The 24,093-nt window shown below is 46.0% G+C and overlaps 2 protein-coding genes across 4 annotated transcripts in view; one reads left to right on the top strand and one right to left on the bottom strand.

Moving 5' to 3' along the window:
- Positions 1 to 16,364, top strand: part of LOC124665927 (formamidase-like) — a 30,449-nt gene extending 14,085 nt beyond the window's left edge. Inside the window, exons 7-9 of one of the 3 annotated variants that reach the window (XM_047203281.1) lie at positions 13,688 to 13,755; positions 15,063 to 15,170; positions 16,018 to 16,364. In XM_047203281.1, coding sequence (XP_047059237.1) covers positions 13,688 to 13,755; positions 15,063 to 15,170; positions 16,018 to 16,089 — 248 coding nt within the window. In that variant the 3' untranslated portion in view covers positions 16,090 to 16,364. The remainder of the gene's footprint in view (positions 1 to 13,687; positions 13,756 to 15,062; positions 15,171 to 16,017) is intronic. The other 2 variants (XM_047203278.1, XM_047203280.1) reach the window with 2 other exon arrangements.
- Positions 16,365 to 18,463: 2,099 nt separating this feature from the next.
- LOC124666950 (probable indole-3-acetic acid-amido synthetase GH3.2) lies at positions 18,464 to 21,711 on the bottom strand. The gene is made up of 3 exons (XM_047204287.1): positions 21,356 to 21,711; positions 21,060 to 21,161; positions 18,464 to 19,841 (listed from the first exon to the last, which is right to left on the bottom strand). Exons 1-3 carry the CDS (start codon positions 21,709 to 21,711, stop codon positions 18,464 to 18,466), a joined length of 1,836 nt encoding a protein of 611 aa, XP_047060243.1.
- Between the last annotated feature and the right edge of the window lie 2,382 nt (positions 21,712 to 24,093).

The raw sequence follows: 24,093 nt of genomic DNA, 5'->3' as shown, positions 1-24,093 counted from the left end.
GTTGACGGGGGTTCCCGTGCAAGTGAGGAGGTCTGCACATAGGATTGCCCGATTCATTGTTGCGGTGACACAATATACCACTGCATGGTGTAGTACGCAAGTCGTTGACATATAACACAAGTGAAACACCGTTCCACTCGTATTACATCCCCAGAGTGGTACAACAAAAACATATGCGAGTCCAAGACATGTCTATAGAAGTATACACGAACTGTTTACAGAAGATCAACACAACCTCCTACTTTACAGTGAGGTAAAACTTCATATAAAACTCTAAAAGAATAACTGGTAGCCTAACTTATGGTTAACTCTAAATCTGGAGCTACTAGGCTTGATATAGAACTCTAACTACTAAGGTGCTAAGACTAGGGAAATTGCTCACTTATATTTCTAGTCTAGGTTTCCACTATAGCTGATGCAGAAGCTAACTCCATTGCATCTATTGATTAGGTTCTCCATCTTGTTGTATTTGACTCCTTTCTCTTCGAGTTCCACGATAGTTTCTCCTTCGGTGCCTCCATAACTAAGCAGGGGATTCAAAGAGGGATGAGTACGAGCGTGCTCAGCAAGTTCATTATAGGAAATATGTGTATCATGCACTAGCTACAACCATAGACCAGAAAGTCATAGGCGAATGCAAGTTTTCGTAATCATTTCTTGAAAAGGTTGATTTTATTCTGAAAACTATGCCCGCCAGTCTTCACAGATTGACCAGAACTTCACGGATTTCCTTTCCTGCCGCGTTCGTAGTTCCCTTCCCGGAACAGGAAGTGACAACCACAATTCAATACGCTTTGCAGAGGTGCGTTACATTTCCCATAAGAGAACTTATCCTTGTTGCCAACCGGGCGATCTTTCCCGCCCACACTTCCTTGGTGTGGGGCCCAATATAAGAACCAATCCAATCACTGCCTTCTCCGCGATCCTGCATACCCACCCTTTTGTCCATCCGCACATCCCCGATAGACTTCTCCTGATCATACGACTTTACGCACGATGTAATATGGACAATCCATCATAGACGGTAGAGCGCACTCATCCTTAAGGATGGGGATTTATAGGATTTCCCAACCGCTGCAGTGTTCTCGCAACACCCAGCCCGACCCTATCAAGTCCGTTGATATGCAGAAGGAAAAAGATATAACTGACTTCCCCAGAGCCATTATAGATCTTATGGTTAACACGATATGTACGGCGCTAGAATCACTAGATGACATTGGTGATTAGTCCTAGATGAGTAGAACCCTTGCAATGGAACCATTGCCCACCACAGTCATATTATAATTGTAAAGTAATGTTTTGATTTTTAATGCGGGAGTGATAAGTATAGTACTTTGCATATAATTTGATAAAAATAATCAAATGACATAACCAAGCGATGAACTTGCCTTTCTTGACTGCAAGATTATGCAGTCGAGTTTAGATATGATATAACTCCAAATTCTGAAATGACATCATCATCCGGTAAGAACAATGTTTAAAGAACTGGCAAAGATGCTATAATGCATAGTATGTAATGCAATCGTCCTAAGCGTAAACTAACCCCGATGATTTAGGATTGGTGAGTTATAAAGATTCTTTAGGGTGTGTTGCACTTTTAGAGTGGTTTCTCAAACACGGTTCTTATTAGGGTTTGGTTATATTAATATCATAAACAAGTGATATAATGCATCATACAATCATACACACAAATGAATAATGGTTGCATAACATATAAAGAGCAGTTGTCAGTTTTAAGTCTTGCAGTGCATGGTTGATGATTAATTCTTATATGCTTTAAAAGAATAACTTTTGAAGAACATGTTACATAAGAAATAATAAGTATTTCGAGTAAGAACTATTTGCTTGTATGAGTCGATTGATATTTACTTCAAAAGAATAACTTTTGAAGAACATGTTTAATAAAGAACAAGAATTACTACAAATAGGAGCTACGTGCTTCTAGTGTTTACTATTGGATTCATTTAATCCACTAATTAGGGACTAGTTGGTTACTAAGTAGGATGAGTCCATATGCAACAAGTATTGGCATGTTTTAGCTAAACATGGACAACAAATTAAATTACTATGCATGGTTACTACTGTGGTTGACCATAGGGTATCATATTAAAGGATGGTTATGAAGGTGTTGCTATGAGTTAATTATTAGGGTTTACTATATCTTCTCATTTGTTTCATCAAGTAATTAATAATGGGTTCCTAAACTAGGTGGTTCCTTAATTCCAAGTAGAGTTTAGTTGAATTCATAAGCATGAAGACTTGTATAAATTGATTAAGCATTAGCATATAAGGTAAAACATTACACATGGTTATTGCTTTAGTTGATCATGGTGGGGTTATGCTAAGGAATGATGATCAATGGTGTTAACATGGAAGTAACAAGTTAGGTTGTACACTTAGGTGATACTAGTTGTTCATACTAGGTATTAGTCAAGAATGAAAGCATGAAATGATAATTTCATTTGCATTTGAGAGTGGATAATAACTAAATGAAACATGAATATGTTTTTATTTAATTAGTATAGATTTATGACTCAAGTAAGGTTCATATGATCACATGTGATAAACCCCTAGGGTTTTAGAATTGAAAACAATTTTGGATTATCACATGAAATAATGAGATCAAGGTTCTTACTCATATTAGAACTAGTTTTTTAAATTGTGATAAAATTCTTCAAATAATAATTGGTAGTAGAGTTGAAGTGATTAATAACTTTGAAACAAAAATTAATAATGGACTTAAAATTTTATCATTTTAAAAGTTTTAATAATTGAGATAAATAGTACTTAGAGTTTTAATTCAGGATTTAGGATTCTATGGTTGTTATTAAATTTTAAAACAATAACTTGTTAACTAGATAGGTTGAAGTAAACAATTAACTTTTGACTATAAAAATAATATTAGTTTTTAACATTCTCTTACTTTATTTTATTTAAAGAAAATGGTAAATGGTAATTTGCAATTTAGGGTTTTTAAAATACCACTAATATTTAAGTTAATGAAAATATGACCAACAAAATTAATCTTAATATTTTGTTCACTTACTGAATCGCTATTATTCATTTTTGAAACTTAACTAATTATTGAATTTTAATTGTATTGAGGATAAAAGAAAAGGCTTAATTAATAAAGGTTAAATAATTGAATTTTTATTTTGACAAAAAATTCATATTATATTTTTATTCGATAGATTTTATTTTTGTGAGCATTTTGATATATTATTTGTATTTTTTTAGTTTAAATGAATTTTATAAATTTTGGCAAAATTTCAGTATTTTTCTGGATTTTAAATTAAGTGGAAATACTAAACATACCGGTTCATAATCTAGCTACTGTCACTGACTAGTGGGTCCATTTACTGGGTCAATTGCCACACGGCAACGACCAGTCAACAAGTGTCTGGGACCCCACCGCCACGTCGGCTGCATCGACGGCTTGACACCGGCGACCAGGAGATGACGGCGCCGCTGATTTACTGCTCCCGGGGACGCGAGGCTAGGCTTAAACGAACAAGGACAACGAGGCGATCCTACCGGTGGTGGTACTTTTCTCAGGGGATCACCGGAACATCACTGACGACCACGTGCTACGGCGGTTTACTCCGGCTAACTATCAATCGCGAGCTACAGATGGTTCTAGGAATCGAGGGTAGGAAAGATGCGCAAGCTTACCCTGAGAACGATGGTGTGGTTGCCAGAGTTGATTGTCGACGGAGATGAGCTCGATTTCGCCATTACCGGCGAGGTACTGCGGAAGGGAACGATTAATTCGCCCTCCATCTTGCTCCTCTTGATGATTGCTTGCGCCCAGATGCTCCTCTCGACGAGGCACGTCTCCTCGACCACTCGTCGGAGGCTGGGTGGCTCCTAGCGTCTGGTTCTTGATCGACGCCGGCGACACATAGTGGATGAACACAAGAGATAGGGAGGGTTAGAGTGGGATTGGAATGGTGGTGAAGATCAAGGAGATCACGACGATTCTCCTCTCCTATTTATAGCTCCCGACGAGGTCTATATCGACGGCGAGCATTGGCGACTGGAGGCCAGGATGCGACAGTCGGGCGGGCTAGGATTTCGGGCGCGAATCCTGACGTTTTTGGATAGACTCGGACCCGGAAATTATAGAGCATTGCTCTGAGATGTTTGGCGACGTCCGGGTCATCCTTATCACCGACGAGGACATGGCCGGAGCTCACCTCTGCGTTGTCGACCAGGGGAAAGACGAGGAAGACGTTTGGCTTCTATTTTTATCTCCGAAGGGGTACGTGGGCTGGGCTGGGCCATTGGGGTGGTGATGGTGCTGGGCTGCTTCTGGGTTGCTGCTGGGCTGCGGTGGCAAGGTAAGCCCCTCATCTCCTTTTCTATTTCTGTGTTATTTTATGTTTTAAATTCTATTTTATTTTTCTTATTGGAATTCAAATATTCTATGGAGGATTTGAATCTTGGAAAGTTTCACAAATTTATTGAAGATGTTCTGTAAGATGTTTACATGTATCAAGAATGATAATATAGTTGTATTTATATACAAATTCTAATGGGCACATATGTTAAAGTTGATTTTATTGCTCTCCCATTTTGAATTCAATTTTTGGTTTGGAGTAATTATGAATTCATATTTTATGTTAATAATTACCAAAGATGAGATTCAAAACATAACCTTGTATTAGAAGATTTATTTATATGTATTGGTGTTGTTGTATTAAATATCTAGAATAGAAGTGTTAAAGAAGATGGTGTTATGGTCATGATTTCATGTGCCAAACTATTTCTAAATTTTGGGATCTAGTTTGGTTTATTCTAGGGTTATAATATGGTTTACTTAACACATTGATTTCAAATTCCTAGACATATCATGTGATTCTTATAAATCATGCATTTTCTAAAATGGATACTTTAGTTATATGGTACTTAGCTAATTTGACCCCTAAAATAGAAAAGTTAGGGTTTCCTATTATTTTTACACTAATCCCTTAAATGGCATTTAGGCTTAGGTATATATAGCTTGGGTTTATACTTGTGATCCATGATACATAAGTTAGGGTTTAAGCATAGATTCTATGTGGGTATGATCTAGGGTTTCCCTTATACTTATCATTTGAGGCAATAAGGAAAATAGGAATGTGGTCTAGGGTTTTGGTTATGTTTCATTAATTGAAACATAAATGGAAATGATGTGTGGTAGGATTCTACTTAGGATTCCAATTGATTCTCAAATTAGGGTTGAGGTATAGGCATGAGCTACAGGTGTGAGTTGACACCATGTTAAATGACTAAGGTTGCTCTTCCTCACCTTTGATAGGATTCTTGGATCATGACAATACTAAGGTTGTCTCAAATATTTGGATAAGCAAGGTTTAAGTGTAATGCCATTACTCCTCTCTCAATATATGAGAAATGGTATAGGGTTAACTACTAGTGATATACCTATCATTTTATATGATAGATGAGATCTACTAATCACATAGGTTTAACTTATCATCTAAATCTAAAAGGTATGATCATGCATTAGACATGATCAACTTATTCCTCACTAGTATCTCTTTATTACCCTCTCATCACACTCTTCTAGATTCTTGGGGTTTATGATCATTACCAAGGAGTGATGATCACAACATTGGCCTCTCTTGGATCACTAGTGAAATAGGTTTTCTCTTCACATCAAGTGTTGGCTTGGTCAAGTAGGGTTTAGTACTTAACTTGTATTTCTTATAGCATTAGTTAGTATCAACGGCTTACCTCACTTGGATAGGGTTGGAATAATAACCTAGGTTCTACTCAAGAGATGATGTAAATACATATGGATAGTCCTCCCCTTTCTCTGAGGTTTAGTAGAAATAGGTTTGGGTAAACAAGATTGGAATAGTCAAAGTTTGATAAAGAACTAATGTGAATGTCCTTGACATGAGTTCAAATATTGTAGTTGCAAATATACCATGTGGATCATGGTTGGAATATTGATTTAGTAAAAAGACATGGAAAAGATAAGTAAAAAATAGTTTCTTAATTATTTCTGTTCTTTGGTTTATAGTTGAAGAAAAATTCATGTGTTGTTGTAAGGAATACCATGTTGAGATCTTTTATAAGATTTGGTATTTGATCCTCACTTAAGGTGTTGTTATAGTAAAGCTAATCCCATTTGATCTAGCCCATAGATCAAATCATCTCTACCCAAAACAAGGTTTTAGCAAAGATCACAGTATACCCGGCTCGGCCCAATATGGAGAAGACTCAATATGGAGAAGGCCCAACAAGGCAACCCGAAGAAGTAGTCGACTAGGACTCTTGTAAAACCCTAGGCTGGTTGCATATATAAAGCTAGCCAGGGCACCCGAAATAGAGAGGACAACAGATAGACATAAAGATAGACAGCATAGCTACGCCGATGGCGGCACCCTGTAAAGATACTTGTGTTCATATAGTGGATTGCTAGCAGCACGTAGGGATCCTCCACCGAGGGGACCCGAAGCTGGGTATATCGTGTGCCTAATCTCGACCCCGGAATCTCCATCGTCGCTCTTCCCGAAAACCATAGTCTACAATACGTAGGCATTGCCGAGGTGATCCCTCGTCACACAGTGAAGTTTATAGCGCTTGACTTGATGATCTAATTCAATTCCACCAACTTAAATGAAACTTCAGTTACTGTGACAAGTTTTATTTGAAAGCGCGAAAATTCCCTGGATTTTCTATGCATGAATTTATACACACATCTCTATTCTCTCTTTTTGTAGACTCTAAACCTGGGATATTACAATTGCCTCGTACCATATCATCGCTCCAACAACACACATGATGAGCTCCAAAAAGATCTCATGGAAGAATGGTGGAATTTGCATGGACAACAATAATTGCATACTTGTTGTATTTGTTTGAAACCTATATGTTGTATTGTCTCAAAACTATGTTGTATTGTTGTATGTTGATCCGTAAACTTGTTGTATTTAGTGTCAACAATTTGATGTACTTGTTGTATTTATTGTGAACAATTTGTTGTATTTCTATGGTATATTTTATTTGTGAATTTATGAAGCTTGTTTGATCTTCTTTGATGCATATTTGTGTGTGATTGTTCTTTCCGCCGCATTGCACGCTGCATAATGACGCGCTCGACGAAGGTACTTTTTTAGCGTTCGAACACACGCTGCATAATAGAGTATCCGGCGGGAGAAAATTCAGCGCAGCACGCGGTAAACGTTTACATAGCGGTCGCATCCACAAATAGCGAGTCAAAATTAGTGCGCCTTTTAGAGATGCTATAATGGAGAAGGTAGATATTTTACATCTCCCTTGTCCACACTCCACACTCTGGACTGGGCATCGCTGGTTACTGAGAGCAGCCGGGGCGTTTCTTCCCCAACCCGGCGCGACCTAGCGAGCTTCACCGCCCCAAGCAAATCGAGCGGCGGCGCAGGTAAAATCCGTCGGCGTTCCTTTGCCCCGCCTCGCCCTCCCGCGCCCATTCCCGCCTCCTCCTCTCACTATCTGCCTCTGCAGGTCGGGCGAGCTCCACCACCGAGCAGGACCGGGGCGAGCTCCAGCTCTACCTTCCGGCGTCGAGCGCAGGTATGCGTGCACCCTTCCCGCCCCTCCGGCTGCCAAGGCTCGCCGGCGTCCGCCCTCCCTCTCCCCTGTCCCCCATAACCCTGCCATGATTTCTGCATTCCCGTGTTGGTTGTTGCAATTGCGCATGGAGGAGCACCGGGAGGACGAGGCAGCGAGCTGCTTTCGGGATTCACGCAGGCGGCGATGGGCTGCTGCTGGACGGAGCTCCCTCGCCTCGCCGGAGCTGAGCGAGCTGCTGCTAGGGACCCGATTGTTTTTTTTCTGTTTAGAGGGACCCGATTGCTTTTTATTTTGTATACAGGGATCCGGCTGTGTTTCATTTTTGTAGGAAGGGGTCGTTGTGCAAAATTTATACCTTCTTACCTATTCTCACTACATACAACCCACCAAACAACAGATCCACTCAGCATGTCTCTGTTCGCCCAAGCTACCAAACACACGAAAAAATCTGAGTAGAACTAAGCTAGGGTCAGCTTGTATGAGTATAGATAGCTATTCTCTATTAACCCGGGCTACCAAACACACCCATAGAAAGACACCGAAAGAAAATAGATCAGCCATCTTATCCATGTAGCCTTCTATGCAGATTTCCAGTAGAGTATACAAGATTGCATACAAAGAGATGATGTAATACAAAATGAAAGATATGTACTGACTAATCAACCACATGCACCTAGCAGTTGAATGAGAAGAGTGGAGTTTTATTCATATCACATATGCTTGTGGTTATGTCATTATGTGATTGTTAGGAGGATCTTGTTGTTTTCAGAACTTTCATTTATGCTAGCTATCCTAAGAACTTATATGTTGTAATACTGCTTATGAGACTACAATGTGTTGTGAACCTTTTCACTCCATTTGCTTGCACGTATGAGAATATTATTGCGGGGAAGACTTAGGTAGGATCAGGTTTTAGATAGGATCTATGAGAATAATTTTTTTGCAAAGACAAAACATGTTCAAAAATTCTAAAAATAAATCACAACACACATCTATGTTATATATGCAACGCCAAAAATTTGCAACTTCAATTTCGACATACATTTAGAGAGACAAAAAAGATAAATCTGAATGTGAATAGTGTGAAATACTAGTCAATCAGATCTGACACTATTCACAACAGAATTTGTCTTTTTTTGTTTCTCCAAGTGTAGATCAGATTTTAAGCTGAAATTTCTTGGAGTTGTAGATACAACCTATATGCCTGTTGTTTATTATTTTCAGATTTTTTCGCATGTTTAAAGTATGTTTTTTTTAGGTTGATCCTATGATCCTACCTAATGTAGAGATCCTATACAAGTCTCTTCTATATTATTGCTCCTATGAAGTGTCCTCCATATATGTATGATTGGTACCTAGATTACTACAATGTTGTGGCAGCTGGGTACATTTTTTCACTCCATTTTCCATGTTTGTTTGAAGTTATAAGAAAATGTGACAAATTTATATAATATTTTCTTTGCCTTTTATTAATTGTTATACATATAGTAATTCAAATATATTCAAAAGTTACAAAAGAAACCGTTTTCAAAGATGTATCATGATCATACTCTCATACAAATGCACTACATCACTTTGACCATCCAATCAGGATTTGGCATTCAACTAGAATATCTATTGTAGGTAGGCTACCAAATATCTACACATCCAAATAGAAATATTAGCATTGATCTCAATGCAAATATCCCAGGATATTAATATTTGACCGAATGCAATGCCAAGCCTGCCAATACAAACATCCAAACGGAGCCAAACGGATAAGACAACCCAAGTAGTTGGTACTGCTTTGGCCCAGAAAATATCTCACTTAGTTCTGGATGGCCTATAAGGGATTTGAGGGACCAACAGGAATATTCTTACATTCTTACTTGATGGTGGCCCAGTTATGAATTATTAATCACTCCTGAGCATTCACTACTATTGCTAGGTAAAGATGTGTCTAACTTTTGGAAGCACCACTATTCATATGTCAATGTGCTTTCAAAGTGGATGTATATCTGATTGTCTTCCTTGGATTTTTTCTGTTTTTGCTCATTTGCCTTCAGTGTGACTCATCATCGAAGTTGATATGTACCATATTAAGATGCAGGGAACTTACAAAAGGGTCAAGCTCTGAAGTTATATAACAAAGCATGGCTCCTCTGACTCCCAGACTTGTAGTGCCCATAGATGTGAAAAGGAAGCCTTGGGAGCAGAAGGTTCATCTCCATAACCGCTGGCATCCGGATATCCCACCTGTTGCTGATGTAACTGAAGGGGAATTATTCCGAGTTGAGATGGTGGATTGTACTGGAGGACGGGTTAGAGATGATGACTCCGCAGATGATATCAAGTTTCTGGACCTCACAATTGTAAGTTCACATTTTTCTTTATGCAAGAGATTTTGTTTGATGTTTTCTTTATTGTTGTATTGTCATTAAAGCAAGACTGGTGCCAAACTGAATATAGATTTTCCACAGGTTCATTATCTTAGTGGCCCCTTTAGAATAGTTGATGCTGAAGGGGTTCCAGCTTCACCCGGTGATCTTCTTGCGGTAGAGATCTGCAACCTTGGTCCGCTTCCTGGCGATGAGTGGGGTTATACTGGAATATTCGAAAGGGATAATGGAGGTGGATTCTTAACTGACCACTTTCCAAGTGCAAGAAAAGCCATTTGGTATTTTGAAGGAATTTATGCATACTCCCCTCAGATACCTGGTAAGAGTTCTTGCTATTGCTCTGAATGAAGCGTTACAACTTTAGATCATTCAATAGCTCCATTTCATGTATACCAGGCGTTCGGTTTCCGGGTTTAACTCATCCTGGTATAGTTGGAACTGCACCATCAGTCGAACTTCTTAATATATGGAACGAAAGGGAAAGGAAATTGACCGAGACAAGTCACGAGTCTCTGAGCCTGTGTGAAGTTCTACACCAGAGGCCCCTCGCTATCTTACCAACCTCCGAAAGCTGCTTACTTGGAAATGTATGACCCACTACCTGATCAATGGTTTCACTTTAACTCCAAGGTTTAAATGAAACATTATTTGCAGTATTTATGAATTAGGTTATATTTCTTATGTGGCCCAGAATTCCAGTACAACAATTTTACACGCATATGTAATCTATGAGATCTAAGGTATCTGTGTTAGAAAAACAGGGTTGATCCGCTGTCTTCTTTGTATTAATGAAACCAGCATGAGTTTTACAATGTGATGGATCTCATGCAGAGGGATTTATCTGCCGTAGACTGAAGTTTAAGGTGTATGCTAACACCCGCTGAAAAACTAAAAGATAACATTTTTTTACTGATTAATGTTTTTGGCGGATAGTGAACAAGACATGTGCATCACACAGCTGCATAACGTTTAACTTTGTCGTTTGGGATCCAAATCATCTCCGCTTGACCCCCCATGGGATTGCGTATTCTTGCGTAGAATATCCATCCCTGCATCCGGTTCATCCGTGCAGTATGCTCCTCAAGCAGCACCACTGAAAACACACATCATTCTTTAGTTTCTGTAAACCCCATAAAACAGTGGAGCTACATGAGTCAATCACTATTAAACACCACACCAAGTTTGTAGTCACCACACAGTCAAACAAGTGGGGAATAGGAAACTACTGATGTCGTCCACCTGACCCCTTCTACTGACGCCTATCGTTAGCCACGCGCCAGAAGAAAATATTGATTTGTGAGATACGGTAAACTCCCATACTGCAGGAGTGTAGATTGGAAATATGCCAGCAAAATTATCACAACTGCATAGATAGACTGACCTGATCAACTGAATATACTCCAGAAGATGTAAATTTCCAGACAGGAAAAATAAGATTCACCGGCAGGCTCTGAACAACCTCAAGCCACATATTCATACTCTGTTTAGAATTTGTATTGTTAAAGCGCTATTGTTGACAATGCATACAACATGTGCAGATTGAAGAAGGGACTGCTGAATGGCAAAAGATTGCAACTGAAGCAGCAAGAACTATTCCTGGAAGAGAGAACGGGGGGAACTGTGACATTAAGAATCTAAGCAGGGGTTCCAAAGTTTATCTACCAGTATTTGTTGAAGGAGCAAATTTGAGTACTGGTGATATGCACTTTTCCCAAGGTGACGGTGAAGTCTCATTTTGTGGAGCAATAGAAATGAGTGGATTCCTTGAGCTAAAGTAATGGCCTTTGTTCTTCTCTAGACTTTTCAATACTTGTATTATATCTTTAAATGAGCCTGGTATCTCATAGTTGTCTACCAGACCTCTTGTTCCAGGGGTGGACCCAACTAACCAGTCACAACAAACCAGATCCATTAATGCAAGAGAACCTGACACCATGCGGATTTGCTTCTTGCACTGTGCTTGTAAAATTCCACTAATTCATTGTCGCGTTTTGTGTAGGTGTGAGATTATAAGAGGTGGGATGAAGGAATACTTGACTCCTGTTGGTCCGACAGCACTTCATGTGAATCCTATCTTTGAGATAGGTCCAGTGGAGCCACGCTTCTCAGAATGGTTAGTATTTGAGGGAATCAGTGTAGATGAATCTGGGAAACAGCATTTCCTTGAGGGCATCTCCAACCGGGCGACCCATCCCGCGCCCGCGCGTCCGGATGGGTCCAGCCGGACAAAAACCCGGCCCAGCGCGCGGACCCATCCCTAAAACGGATGCCCGCGGCGTCCGGGACGACGCAAACCCGGCCCAAATCTTGGCCGGGTTTGCGTGGCCGCGGACGCGAAAGGCTGGTCGCTCGCGTCCGCCCGCTGTCCGCCCACGGCCCGCGTGTCATAGGCATAAGTAATATATTTCATTAAATAGAGAACTCATTACATTTTTTTTTAGCTACTACTTCTATCCTATACGTACGGGGCCGGCGGCCTCGCCGCGCGACTCCTCGCCGGCTCGCCGTCGGGGCCGTGGATTTCACTCGACGCGGGCGGCTCGTGCGCGTGAGGATTCCACTCCGGCTTTCTACGGGCTGGGTGGCGCGTCGGCGGCGGCGCGGCGTCGGCGGCGGCGCGGGCGGCTTCGCGGGCCTCGGCAGCTTGGACGGAGGGCATCATCCTCCTCCTTTCCGCCGGCGCGGCTCGGGCGCGCTCGCGCTCCGCCTCACGAGGCGGAACCATCCGCTTCCCGCATAGCTCAAGCTCTGCCGCGGGCGGCGCGTTCCACGGCGGTGCGCGCCTCCGGGCGGACGCGGCCGGCTTTACGGGCCTCGTGGTTGCCCTGCCGCCGGCGCATGCGCTCTTGCCGGCCGCGCTCCGCCGACGCGAGCATCCTCCCGGGCGCGCCGCTCGGGCGGCCGGCATCCGGATGAGGTCACGGGCTGCTCGCATAGCGAGCAGCTCGTTCTTCTTGCCGAGGAGGTCGCCTAGCGGCGGCGGCCGGCCCGCCAGATGCCCTCGTGCTCCTTCGTCACGCGCGTGAGGTCGGCGAGACGCTCCTCGATGGCGGCGTTGATGTTCGCCAGCGCGAGGTCCTCCGCGGCGACGGGCTCCTCCGCGGCGTCCGCCCCCTCCTCCACGGCCGCGTACCAGCCGTCCGGGGTCTCGTGCCGGCCCTCCGCGGCCGCCGCTTCCCCCATCTCCGCGTCACCGGCCTTCTTTGCCGCCGCCTCGGCGGCCGACGCGGAGCGCCTCGTCGTCGGCGACCCACCGCGAGTCCGCGCGCTCCTCCTCGTCCGTCCGCGGGAACCCGGCCCGGGCGGCGAGGAGAGCTTGGCCCATGTGGACCGAAGGGTGCGCGGCATGGCGCCGGAGAAGGTGGAGGGGAAGAGAACGGTGATGCGGTCTGGGTGAGACCGCCGCCGTCTTTTATAGCCGGCGGTCTGGCGGGAAACTTGGGCGCGAGCGCGCGCCAATGGCGTTTTCGCGCGCGCGGGAACCTTGGTGCGCGCGGGATCTTTCCCGCGCGTTCCACCTCCCGCCATGGCTGTCCCGTCGAGGCCTGCCATGGCGCAGCGCCGCGCAGCGAGACGAACCACGTGGCGTCTCTTTGGGTCGCCGCGTTGGGCGCCGCGTGCGACCCAAACGGACACGCGGACGCGGGGCGCTGTCCGCGTGTCCGGGCGGGCACGCAAACGGCCCAAAACGGACGGCCCAGCGCGTCCGTTTGGGTCGCCCGGTTGGAGATGCCCTGATGCATCAGTTGCCTACAAGCGTGCAGTTCTGAATGCCATTGAATACCTGTCCAGATTTGGGTACTCTAAGGAGCAGGTAGGCTGTAAGGGTTATTAATTGTCATCTTATAAGAGTCATTTAAAAGGAACGTTATCTGGGGAGAGGCGTTTCTGGTCCCGAGCTCAGATGGGCTCGTTTTCTTGACCATTCATCTTGTATTGAGATTTGCGTCCTGGCAACTTATTCTGTGTGGTACTGAATGCAGAAAATAGATGTACCCGACGTGCTACACCACTGTGGTAGGCCACAGTGTGATGGACGGTTGCACGCCGTTTGGGGCAGACTGACACAGCATGTGGGTTTCACGGGTCGATGCATGTGGATTGCGATGAGCCGCTGACTAGTCAAAAACCGTTCGAGGAAAAATTACAGTGCTTAGAAGCATAGGACAAACAAACGTATTAGTACTCCGAAGTGGTGCTGATGCTTAATTAAATATAAACACTAGCTATAGCACCAACTCACGTCCCAAACAATACTGTCGAGGTCTCACACCAGATTAGTGAGAGAAAAAGAGACTATCGCGTGATGTCGCTGATGCTTAATTAAACACTAGCTAGTGCTAGGATGTGGCGGGCGAAGAATTAGTCCCGGTGGCATTCTGTTTCTGGCCAGGCAGTTGCACTGTTGAAACTATCGCCATGGCTGAGGCTTGGTCGGGCATGGACCTGGCGGTTTAGGGGCGAGCCGAGACGGGGAAGAAGGCGTCGGAGGTGCGCCTCGGCGCGGCGAACGAGAGGGTGGAGGAGCTTGGAGCGCAGGACCACCGAAATGACACCGACGACGAGCACCTGCGACGGTGAGCAGCGGTCACAGCCGACAGAACACGATAGAGGTAGAAAGAATCGGAGGAGATGTTCTGGAGTGCGAGTAGCTCACAGTGAAGCTGATGGATGTGTCGGGGAAGCTGGAGGAGGGCCAGAGCGTCCGGAATCGACAAAAACCTCCGGCTGCCGGAGAAGAGAACTCGCAAATTTGGCGTTGATTGAGAGAGCCTCGGCTCGATTCCGTTGGCGAAAAGGATGAGGATGCAAAGCATGTGCGGCACGAGGGGCGACCTGGATCAAATGGCAGTTCTAGTGCTAGATACTGGTGAATAAGAAGGGGAATCAAGATTGTGGAAGTGTCTGAGAGTAATGCGAGTACGGTGAAAAGCCTATCGGTCCACTCCGTCCAACGAAACGGTACTGATAACGTTTGGTGGCCGACCAGGGTGCTTTTCGATAGTTGCATATGCTGCAGAATACCGGCAAGAAGCCAATCAGAAAACGGGTGTATCTGTGCCCGAGATCAGAATGACATTTTCGCGTTATCTGAAGTTCTTAACTTTGGGTTCTATTCAGGTCTATCTTTTACTATCATGTTGTCCATGTGAGGGTAGGATATCCGGAATAGTAGATGCTCCTAATGCAGTGGTGACACTTGCCATCCCTACATCAATATTTGACCAGGTATACTGCAATCGCTCAACAGAAAGTCTTTTGGGCACTTTAAATGATCCTCATCGTATCTGTTTGCTCCTTTTTATCCGTTCTTAGTAAGCACATAATAACAAGGTTGTGATTTATGCCTTTTGTCTGATCTCGGATCAAATTTAAGCTTTTCCTTGTTATATCTGTTTGGAGAAACCAACGAGTGGCACCCATTGACAATCAGTAGAGAGATGCTTGTAGGGTTTATGTATCACAGCAGGTCAATATCGATACTGAATCCAAAATCACTTTAAGTATTTGCCCAGTTACTCCTGAAAGTAACCAGTAATTCACTGGGCTGATGTAGTGGTATGTAGTATATATACGTGTATATAGACACTCGTTACTTTCTCCATTTGCTTAAGTTATCTGAATAAGTCTGGTTGTACTTGTCGGTCATTTGGTTTATAAATTTATTCTTTTTAACTCAATCTCTTATAGCATCCAATTATTTTCTTTTTGGCGCAATCACTTGCAAATATTTCTCTCAACGGTTACAGTTATGGTCAAACTAGAGGTAGACCAACTTATAGTCTGTAAATATCACTTCTAGAAGTTTGCATGAACTCACAAAGTCACAAATATGATGCCAAAATAATGCAGACATCTCGGATTTGCTGACTTTGTGATTAATCTTGGCGAGTTTCCAGTAATTTTCTAAGTAATCTGGCTGCCAGCATTATTCATATTAAAAAAATGCAAAGTCCGCTCCTAATTATAATGGAAAATCATGGATCATGAGAGTATCCTTCATTGGTAAGAATTTTAATATTATGATTATTTTTTGTTATAAAAGTGCATGACATTTCATCAATTGTTAATATAGGATATAAGGCCAAAACGTCTGGGGCATGGACCAATATTGAGGAGAACTCCGGATGTTCTGAGGTGCACCTAGAAATAGGATGGACACCTTCCTGCAACACAAGACCAAAGTGGAACAGGGGCACCATAGTGACTAACATCTAAAAATTAATCCATGATGGACATGTTTGCACTGTATAGTTATATAAATATAAATAATCATCTACGTACATGCAACCTCTAATGTGGACCAGATGACCAGTAGTTGCAGTATTTGACTTGTTGACACTTGATAATCTATGTATCAGAGAATCAACATATATGGAGACAGTTATGCCATATAAATTTTCTGTGTTGGCTTGTTGCAAAGTTGTGTTAGGTGCCTCATGCAAGCATTTTGCTCGTTCTTACTATTTACTATCCGTGGGGCCAAATTTTTTGGGCTCCTCTAGTAGGCCTATAGGAAAACGTGGAACACATAATCAACAGGGCCTATCCGTTGTGAACTTGTAATATGCAAAATGTCAAGTGTGTACGGGAGAGGTATCTTGTTCAGAATGTGGAAAATCACTGCACGATCACGATAGCTTGCTTTCTTTTGTTTTTTATATGCAAACTGTAGTTTTGAATCAACTTGCACATATCATTATCATTTCGTAATTTAGAGCAACTATTAAGGGGTTAGAACTTAGAAGGTATGCGGAAATTCAATTCGGCTCCCGGGTGCACATGCTCCCTCTACCAACAAAACATATTTCAATGTATGGAAAATTTTTGAAAAAAAATTCTACATGTACATTTCCATAATATATGTGTGTGCGTCAAGTTTCACGAAAAAATAATATTTTTTGTGACCTATGTAAAAAAGAGAAAACTTATCATGCGAAAAGCATTGTTTTAAGCACTGAATTTTGTCTTTTTTACACACGTCACATGATAAGTTCATTTTTTATGAAACAACTTTGTGAGCGCGTAGCACATGAATATGTACGTGCGGATTTTTTGTTTTAATTTTTTTTGAAATTTAAAATATGTATAAGATGCATTTTAAAATATAGGGAGCATATGCTCCCATGTTCTAAAACACCATTCCCGAAGGTATGTTGCAAGTTGGAAGTGAGATTTTAGCAGTACTATATAGTCATTCGATATTAAATTGATGGTGTCTGCCACTGTTTGTTTTAATCAATAGGAGTATGTTGCAATAATATACTAGTACCAAAGCGCAATTTAACATCTAGCTAAGCCTGCCATGCCATACCAGAATGGGTTACGGTGTCGCACTATATCAAGTCAATTATAGATAGACATGCAATCATCGAGGATGCCTGATAAAAGAATGGGTCGGGGGTATGAGGATGTTTTTAGCGATCTAGTAGAGATCAACATTGTCGCCCCCTGTGACAAAACCAGAAGAAAAAAACATGTGTACCGGTAGTTACGTCAACAAAAGTTAATAGCCGACAAGGCGACAAGGCCGGTCTATCATGCGTTTGGATAAGAATGATGAATTTTCAACTTACCATTACATAGTACATACACATGCCACTTGATTCCACTTAAGAAATGACACCATAGATGCACATTGTAACTAGCTTAATCTAATATTAACGAAGACCTGTTGGAAGTTGGGAGTGAGATTTTAGCAGTACTATATAGTCATTCAATACTAAATCGATGGTGGCCGCCACCGTTTGTTTTAATCAATAGGAGTATGTTGCAATAATATAGTAGTACCAAAGTGCGGTTTAACATCTAGCTAAGCCTGCCATACCAGAATGGGTTACGGTGTCGCACTATATCAAGTCAATGATAGATAGTAGTGGCGTAGCTATGTACAAGTCAGGGGGGCCACCGGCCCCCAGCTTTTAGAAAATTAGTGAAGAATTTTTTTTTGCTTATAGTACATTTTTTTTTAAGTTTTTTGCCCCCCCCCCCCCCCCGCCCCCAGATCATAGTTTTTTCTGGTTTGCCCCCCCAGATTTCCTGGCAAGCTCCGCCACTGATAGATAGGCATGTAATCATCGAGTATGCCTGATAAAAGAATGGGTCGGGGATATGAGGATGTTTTTTGTGATCCAGTAGCGATCAACATTGTCGTTCCGTGTGACAACCAGAGCAAAGAAAATATGTGTACCAGTAGTTACGTCAACAAAAGTTAGATAGCCAGCCAGACCCATCTATCATGCATTCAGTTAAAAATGATGAATTCCCAACTTACCATTACATACACATGCCACTTGATTCCACTTAAGAAATGAGACCACAGATGCACATTGTAACTAGCAGAATCTAATATCGACGAAATGAAAGCAGCTAGGATTGTCACACGGAAATGGACAGAACACATTATTATAGTAGACTAGTAGATCACTAGCTAGCATAGCGGCATGTTTAAGCTAGCACAATGCCATATGAGATGGATGTGTTGATAGAGAGGAAGATGGAATCCAGTAGGGGGATTGGTTTCACTTCTTGTAAGGGCCGTACTTGGGGCAGGCCGGGCTGAAGTGCTTGGAGAGCACCCTGGAGTTGAGCAGCTCGATGATGGGCCCGAAGGAGACGCACCTGGGCGCCTTGTACTGGTTGATGGATGCGCCGCGGGAGATGGCGTAGTCCATGACCTCCTCAAAGGTGCCGCCGCGCACCACCCTGATCTCCAGCGGTCCGATGGCGTCCCCGTTGCGCCCCTGCCGGTACACGGAGTTGAGCGCCTCCTCCATCTCCAGGCAGCATTTCTCGAACACCGCCGCCTCCGGCCACAGCCCGTCGCGGCGGTCCTTGAGCATCAGTTCCCAGTACACCACGTAGTGGCCCGGGATGGTGGTCGCGTCCGCCTCGCTCGTGTACTCCACGATGGTCGCGCCGTACGGCTCCAGCAGCTTCGCCGCCCTCTCCACCGCCGCCTGCAGCTCCGCCTCGTCGGTCTTGTCGGAGTCGATGCTGAGGAGCACGTTCTTGCGGCGCACGAACCTGAACTCCGGCGCCGCGTTGTGGAAGCCGGCAACGTGGAGGATGTCGCCGACACGGTAGCGGCAGAGCCCCGCGTAGGTGGTGATCACCAGCTCGTACTCCTTGCCTACCTCGGCGTCGGCCAGGTCCACGAGCCGCGGCGGTGGGTCGTTCTTGGACAGCGGTGGTGCCTCTGGGTCGTGCGGCATCAGCTCGAAGTACCCCATGTTGGGCATGATGGTGTATGTCACCTCCGACGGGTCGCACATGGGGCGGAGGTTGAGCCCGAAGTAGCACTCGGATGAGGCGTACATGGTGCACGCCATGGGGAGCCCCCCGCTGTAGAACTTGAGCGTGGGGATGTACTGCGCCATGGCCCCCGTGACGATCACGTCCAGGTACTTTGTGTTGGGCCACATCCTAGTGATGATCCCCTCCCAGTCGTCCTTGGCGCACTCGGCGGCCACGAACGCGGCCAGCTCAGGGTTCGGCTTGAGGACCTCGGCCACAGCGTCGCGGATGGACGGCTCGACAATCTTGGCGCTGAGGGTGCCGGTCTCGATGTCCCGGGCCAGCTCCTTCCAGTGGAGCTGCAGGAAGCGGATGGCGCGGAGCAGGCCAGAGGCGAAGACGGCGCCTACGCGGAGGACCTCAGTGCGGGCCAGGAGGCCGCACACCATCTGCGAGTACATGGACTGGAAGGAGTCGGTGCAGAGGATGGCGGCGGTGGGGCTGGTGTACACCAGGTACGGCTCGTAGGGGCGGTGCTTGAATTGGTCGCTCTTGTAGTAGCTCGTCAGCACCGGCCTCGCCGGGAGGCCGCCGGGCGTCTTCGTCTCCGATTTGATGAAGAGGAAGTAGAGACCCTTGCCCTTGTCCAGCCCTGGCACGTACCTGCATGCCGAAGTTTCTGATTTAGTTTCACCCAATCAATCATGCATGCTCTCGATCCCCATTAGAACGAATTAAGTTATTTTAACCCCGCCACTAATCTACTTCACTCGTTGTTTTTTACATGATCATGGAAGCCCCACTAGTTAACTTTGATGCATAGCTAGTACTCAATAAGGCTATCTAGAAAGCTAAATTAGCCTAAATACTATAGTAATCATTAAGCCTGGAAGGTTCAATCATGCAAGCGTGCGTCATGGTAACTGATCGACGTTGCGCCGGGATGAATTAGATACTTATATCAAGTGAAGACGACTGATACGAGCAACTGAGCGTTTGACTAACGGATCGATATAGCAGTTGTTGTGCCATTGTTTTCGCCATGGATATACAATGCTGGATTGGGACGGTGCACACGAAAGCAAGCTAATTTATATTAGCGCACGCAGTCAGCACTCTGCAGTAGTGTACTATATCTCTCTGTATCTGTGTACATAAAAATGCAGCAAGTTGGTTGGAGCTCGATCAGAGATATTGCATTTGTCGCCTTGTTTCCAAGGTTTGCACTCCAACGTCCCGGTTACGTACGTGTGCGATAGACTTTTTGGAGCTGCCAACAATCTTATTTTAGGAAGCTAGCTAGGGCCGTTAGAGATGTTTACAAATAGGGCTAGGGAGAGGAATCTTGGCGCCTAAAAAGTAGAGGATCGGCCAAGGCATCCATGGCGTCTAAGATACAAACACATTATTTTAGGCCCGGTGTGAATGATTAGTTAGCTAGCCACCTCAACCTTTGCGGTTGCCGGGTTTCGTAGCCAAACCCCCAGCTGAGCTGAGGCTACAAACGCATGACTCCCATCCCCGCCGCCCATCATTTCTTTCATTTTAATTAGCATGTGTAACTTAACATTTCATGATTGATTGTGAAGTCTAGAGACATATGTAGAAACACACAACCCCGGCCCAACAAGATTCAGGATTACATAAGACACACCCTTTTAACGCGCCAATCCAGCTTAATTTGGGACAAATATGAAAATATGGAAGTTTTTGGGGATGGGGGCAAACGACTATTTTTCCTAAGTAGTCGTTTCCCCAACCCCCGGCGTATGCCACTCAATTGAATGAACTAAAAAGGAATGGAGAAAGAAAACAAAAACAAGTAGGAGTATGACTAAATGACAATATAGAGTAATAGGGAGATGACAAATCACCACTCACAGGTTCATGACGGGTATGAGAAGGCTGTAGAGCATCTGCCTCCTGTCCAGCTCATCTTCCACGGTGGGCATTAGCTTCCTCTCCCCGGCTGACGTCCCCGAGCTGCATTAGTTAAGCAAAACGTCAATTTACCGGCCAGCTAGCTGACTTAAACAACCACTCGTTTCACTCGCAAGGATACAAAGAAAATGGTTTGAATTGGAAGATAGCTAGCTAGAGCACGCAAAGGAGACCAGGGCAGGACGGGGGATGGGGAAGAGATCGAGGGAGAATCATGCGTGGAGCTATGGACTGGCCTGGTCAGGAACTCGGTGATGGGGTGGGAGGAGATGATGTTGGAGCGGTCGCCGTTGGCGATGCGCTCGATCTCCGGGCGGAGGTCCTCGTAGGTGACGACGGGGACGCGGGCCTTGAAGGCGTCGCGGTCCGTGCGCCCCTCCATGCCGTGCCGGCGGAGGTACTCGGCGCCGTTGTTGCGCGCCAGGATGGTCGCCAGCACCTTCTCCTGCACGGCGTCGAAGCCCTTGGTCAGCTCCTCGATCAGCTCCAGCTTCTCGGCGTCGCGCTCGCACGCCGCCACTCCCAGCGCCGTCTTCACCCTCCCCGCCGCCGCCACCGCCACCGCCACCGTTTCCGCCGTCGCCGGAGCCATGGCACGCCAAACGACCAAGGAACCCGAGCTTAACGGCCTGTGTTGGGGCAAATGGATGGATCGGTGGGTGTTTCTTGCTGGGTTGTTCTTCTCTGGCTGCAACGAACGTTTGTTCTGAAAGTGTGTATGGCAGAGAGGTGAGGAGGCGGTTGGTTGCAGGGCGGGGTATATATAGCGCGCCGGAGCAAAGGAAGATAGCCATGCACGTTGGGAGGCAGGCGTGTCCCACGCCGGGCGTCACTGCCCGGACAAGGCGGGGTACGTGGGCCCGCGCGGTCGGCCACGTCGGACGGCGGCGGGCCCCTCGACGCGACTCCCAGCCGGCGCTCCCGGCAGCGCCATTGCCACTGACGACGCTCGCGTGGACGCTGCTGGAACGGCCCAAAAGTTGGCTTGGATCGTTCCCCGTGTCCATCGCCTTGCTCACCTGAGCTTATTACTTTTGTCTTTTGGGATTACTTACCCGACCGGGAGGATTAAACTAACGGGACCTCAGCTGCGCGACAATGGGAGTAGAAAATAAGGTAGGGTTTTGCTGCCTGGGTATGTGTCGACACGCCGTGGATCGATCGGATCACAGCGAATTGGGGCCGGTCCTGGCAGGATGACTGAAAGGAGAAACCGGAGTTTTTGTGTTTGGGTCGAGCTAGCCAAGCCATCTGGAAATGCCATGGACGCTACGTCTTTACTTGTTTCCACGGGCATATTGACATTTTCCAGCATCTGATCTCTCGCGTTCGCGTAATTATATGCGAGACATAGACAGAGGAAAGCACTTCTCAGAGTTCCTTCTCAGAGATTAATTACATCAAGCTGTAGAAGTCTAAGAGCATCTCAGCCGCGTCCCCCAAAGCGTTTCCAAACCGCGCCGGATTGAGCGTTTGTGGGACGTGTTTTGTTCGTGCCGCGTTTGGGGGACGTCGCTCCCCAGTCGCATCCCCCAAACAAAATTTCGGAAATTTAAAACTTAACGAGATTCGATTAGATTCGTCCAAACTTACATAGATTCGAACGAAATTTGACTAAATTTAAACTAAACCTAATCTAGAACCACTTGCGCCGGCTGGAGGCGTCGTAGTACTGCTGGAAGTTGTACATGTTGTCGGTGACGACCTCCTGCTTGACGCGCTCGTCGACGGGCTCGTCCTTCACCAAGCCTCTTGGTCCTGCCTCGCCGTCGTCGGTGAGGTCCACCAGCGGCTTGCCGGAGTTGCGGATGGACATGGCGATCGCCGCGTCGAGGTCGCCCCTCCAGGCGTCCTTGTCGTTCATGGACGCCAAGAACGCCGCCCGCAGACCTGGGCAGTCCTCGGGGTCGTCGCTGCTGGCGATGAGCCGCTGCTGCCGCCAGGCGTCGTTGAAGTACGTCGTCCACCAGGCGTCGTTGTTGTTGGCCGCCCACGTCGGATCCAACCGCTCCTCGGCGGTGAGTTGAGCCTGACGGGCCTTGATGGCGTCCCTCAATTGATCCGTGCGCGGCTTCGGCGGCGGCGGGACGCCAATGCCGTTCACGGCCATCTTCCAGCCCGCCGCCGCTTGGCGGCCGCATGTCCGGCGGGACTGGATACCGGGCGTGGTACAGCGCCCACGCCTCCGGCACGGTGAGGCTGCCGCGGCCGAAGCCGTTCGCCGCGGCGATCTTGCGGGAGGACGAGCTCGACATTTTTGGAGCGGTGAGGAGAAGATCTGGGAGGGGGGAGGCGGTGGCGACGAGAAGGTTTGTTAGCGGTGAGAACTGCAGGGCGTCTTTAAACAGCGGCGGCAGCGGGTGGTTGCACGCAATAACGCCGGCGCGGACGGCCACGCGGCCATGCACGACGAGACGCGTCCGTACGTCGCCTGGGAAAACAGGGACACCATTAACGTCGCTTGACCAAAGGTAGGCGATGGGGTTTTAGGCTTCCGAGCCGCTGACGCGTCGGGCCCGCGTCGGTTCGTCTCGCTTTTCATGGTGTCCGGCGTGCCCGGAGCGTCCCCTGTGGGACGGCGATGGGCTCGGGGCGCCGGACACCGTATCGGGGGGCGTCGGACAAAATTCGGGTTTTGGAGACGCGACTGAAACGGTTTTTTGGTCCGACACGCCCCAAATTGCTTTGGGGACGCTTTGAGGAACGCGGCTGGAGATGCTCTAAGGTGCAGCCAAAATGCAAGCTTTTCAAGTGTTTATGGCTTCGCCGGCGCATTCTCACGGATCTGCTTCAGCTACGGGGATCGATCATGGGGAATGTTGTACCCTTTGTGAACGAGCAGGAACGAGAGACGGCTATCCATTTGATTATGGAATGCTTGTACTCTCGTGTGTTTTGGCACCGGCTGGTTCAGTCTTCAGTGGGCACGTGTTACCGCCTTGGAAATTCAGAGGCACCAATTCTGGCCCCAGTT

Source organism: Lolium rigidum, chromosome 6, assembly GCF_022539505.1.
Source record: "Lolium rigidum isolate FL_2022 chromosome 6, APGP_CSIRO_Lrig_0.1, whole genome shotgun sequence".
NCBI lineage: Eukaryota > Viridiplantae > Streptophyta > Magnoliopsida > Poales > Poaceae > Lolium > Lolium rigidum.
This window is presented reverse-complemented; position numbering and strand designations above follow the sequence as displayed.

What these genes read in the sequence shown, in the direction of transcription:
- LOC124666950 (XM_047204287.1), bottom strand. Translation starts at nt 21,711, where the DNA reads ATGGCTCCGGCGACGGCGGAAACGGTGGCGGTGGCGGTGGCGGCGGCG. An exon ending in ATCACCGAGTTCCTGACCAG is followed by an intron (nt 21,162 to 21,355) that starts GCCAGTCCATAG and finishes TAACTAATGCAG; the next exon opens with CTCGGGGACGTCAGCCGGGG. An exon ending in CTCATACCCGTCATGAACCT is followed by an intron (nt 19,842 to 21,059) that starts GTGAGTGGTGAT and finishes TTCGGCATGCAG; the next exon opens with GTACGTGCCAGGGCTGGACA.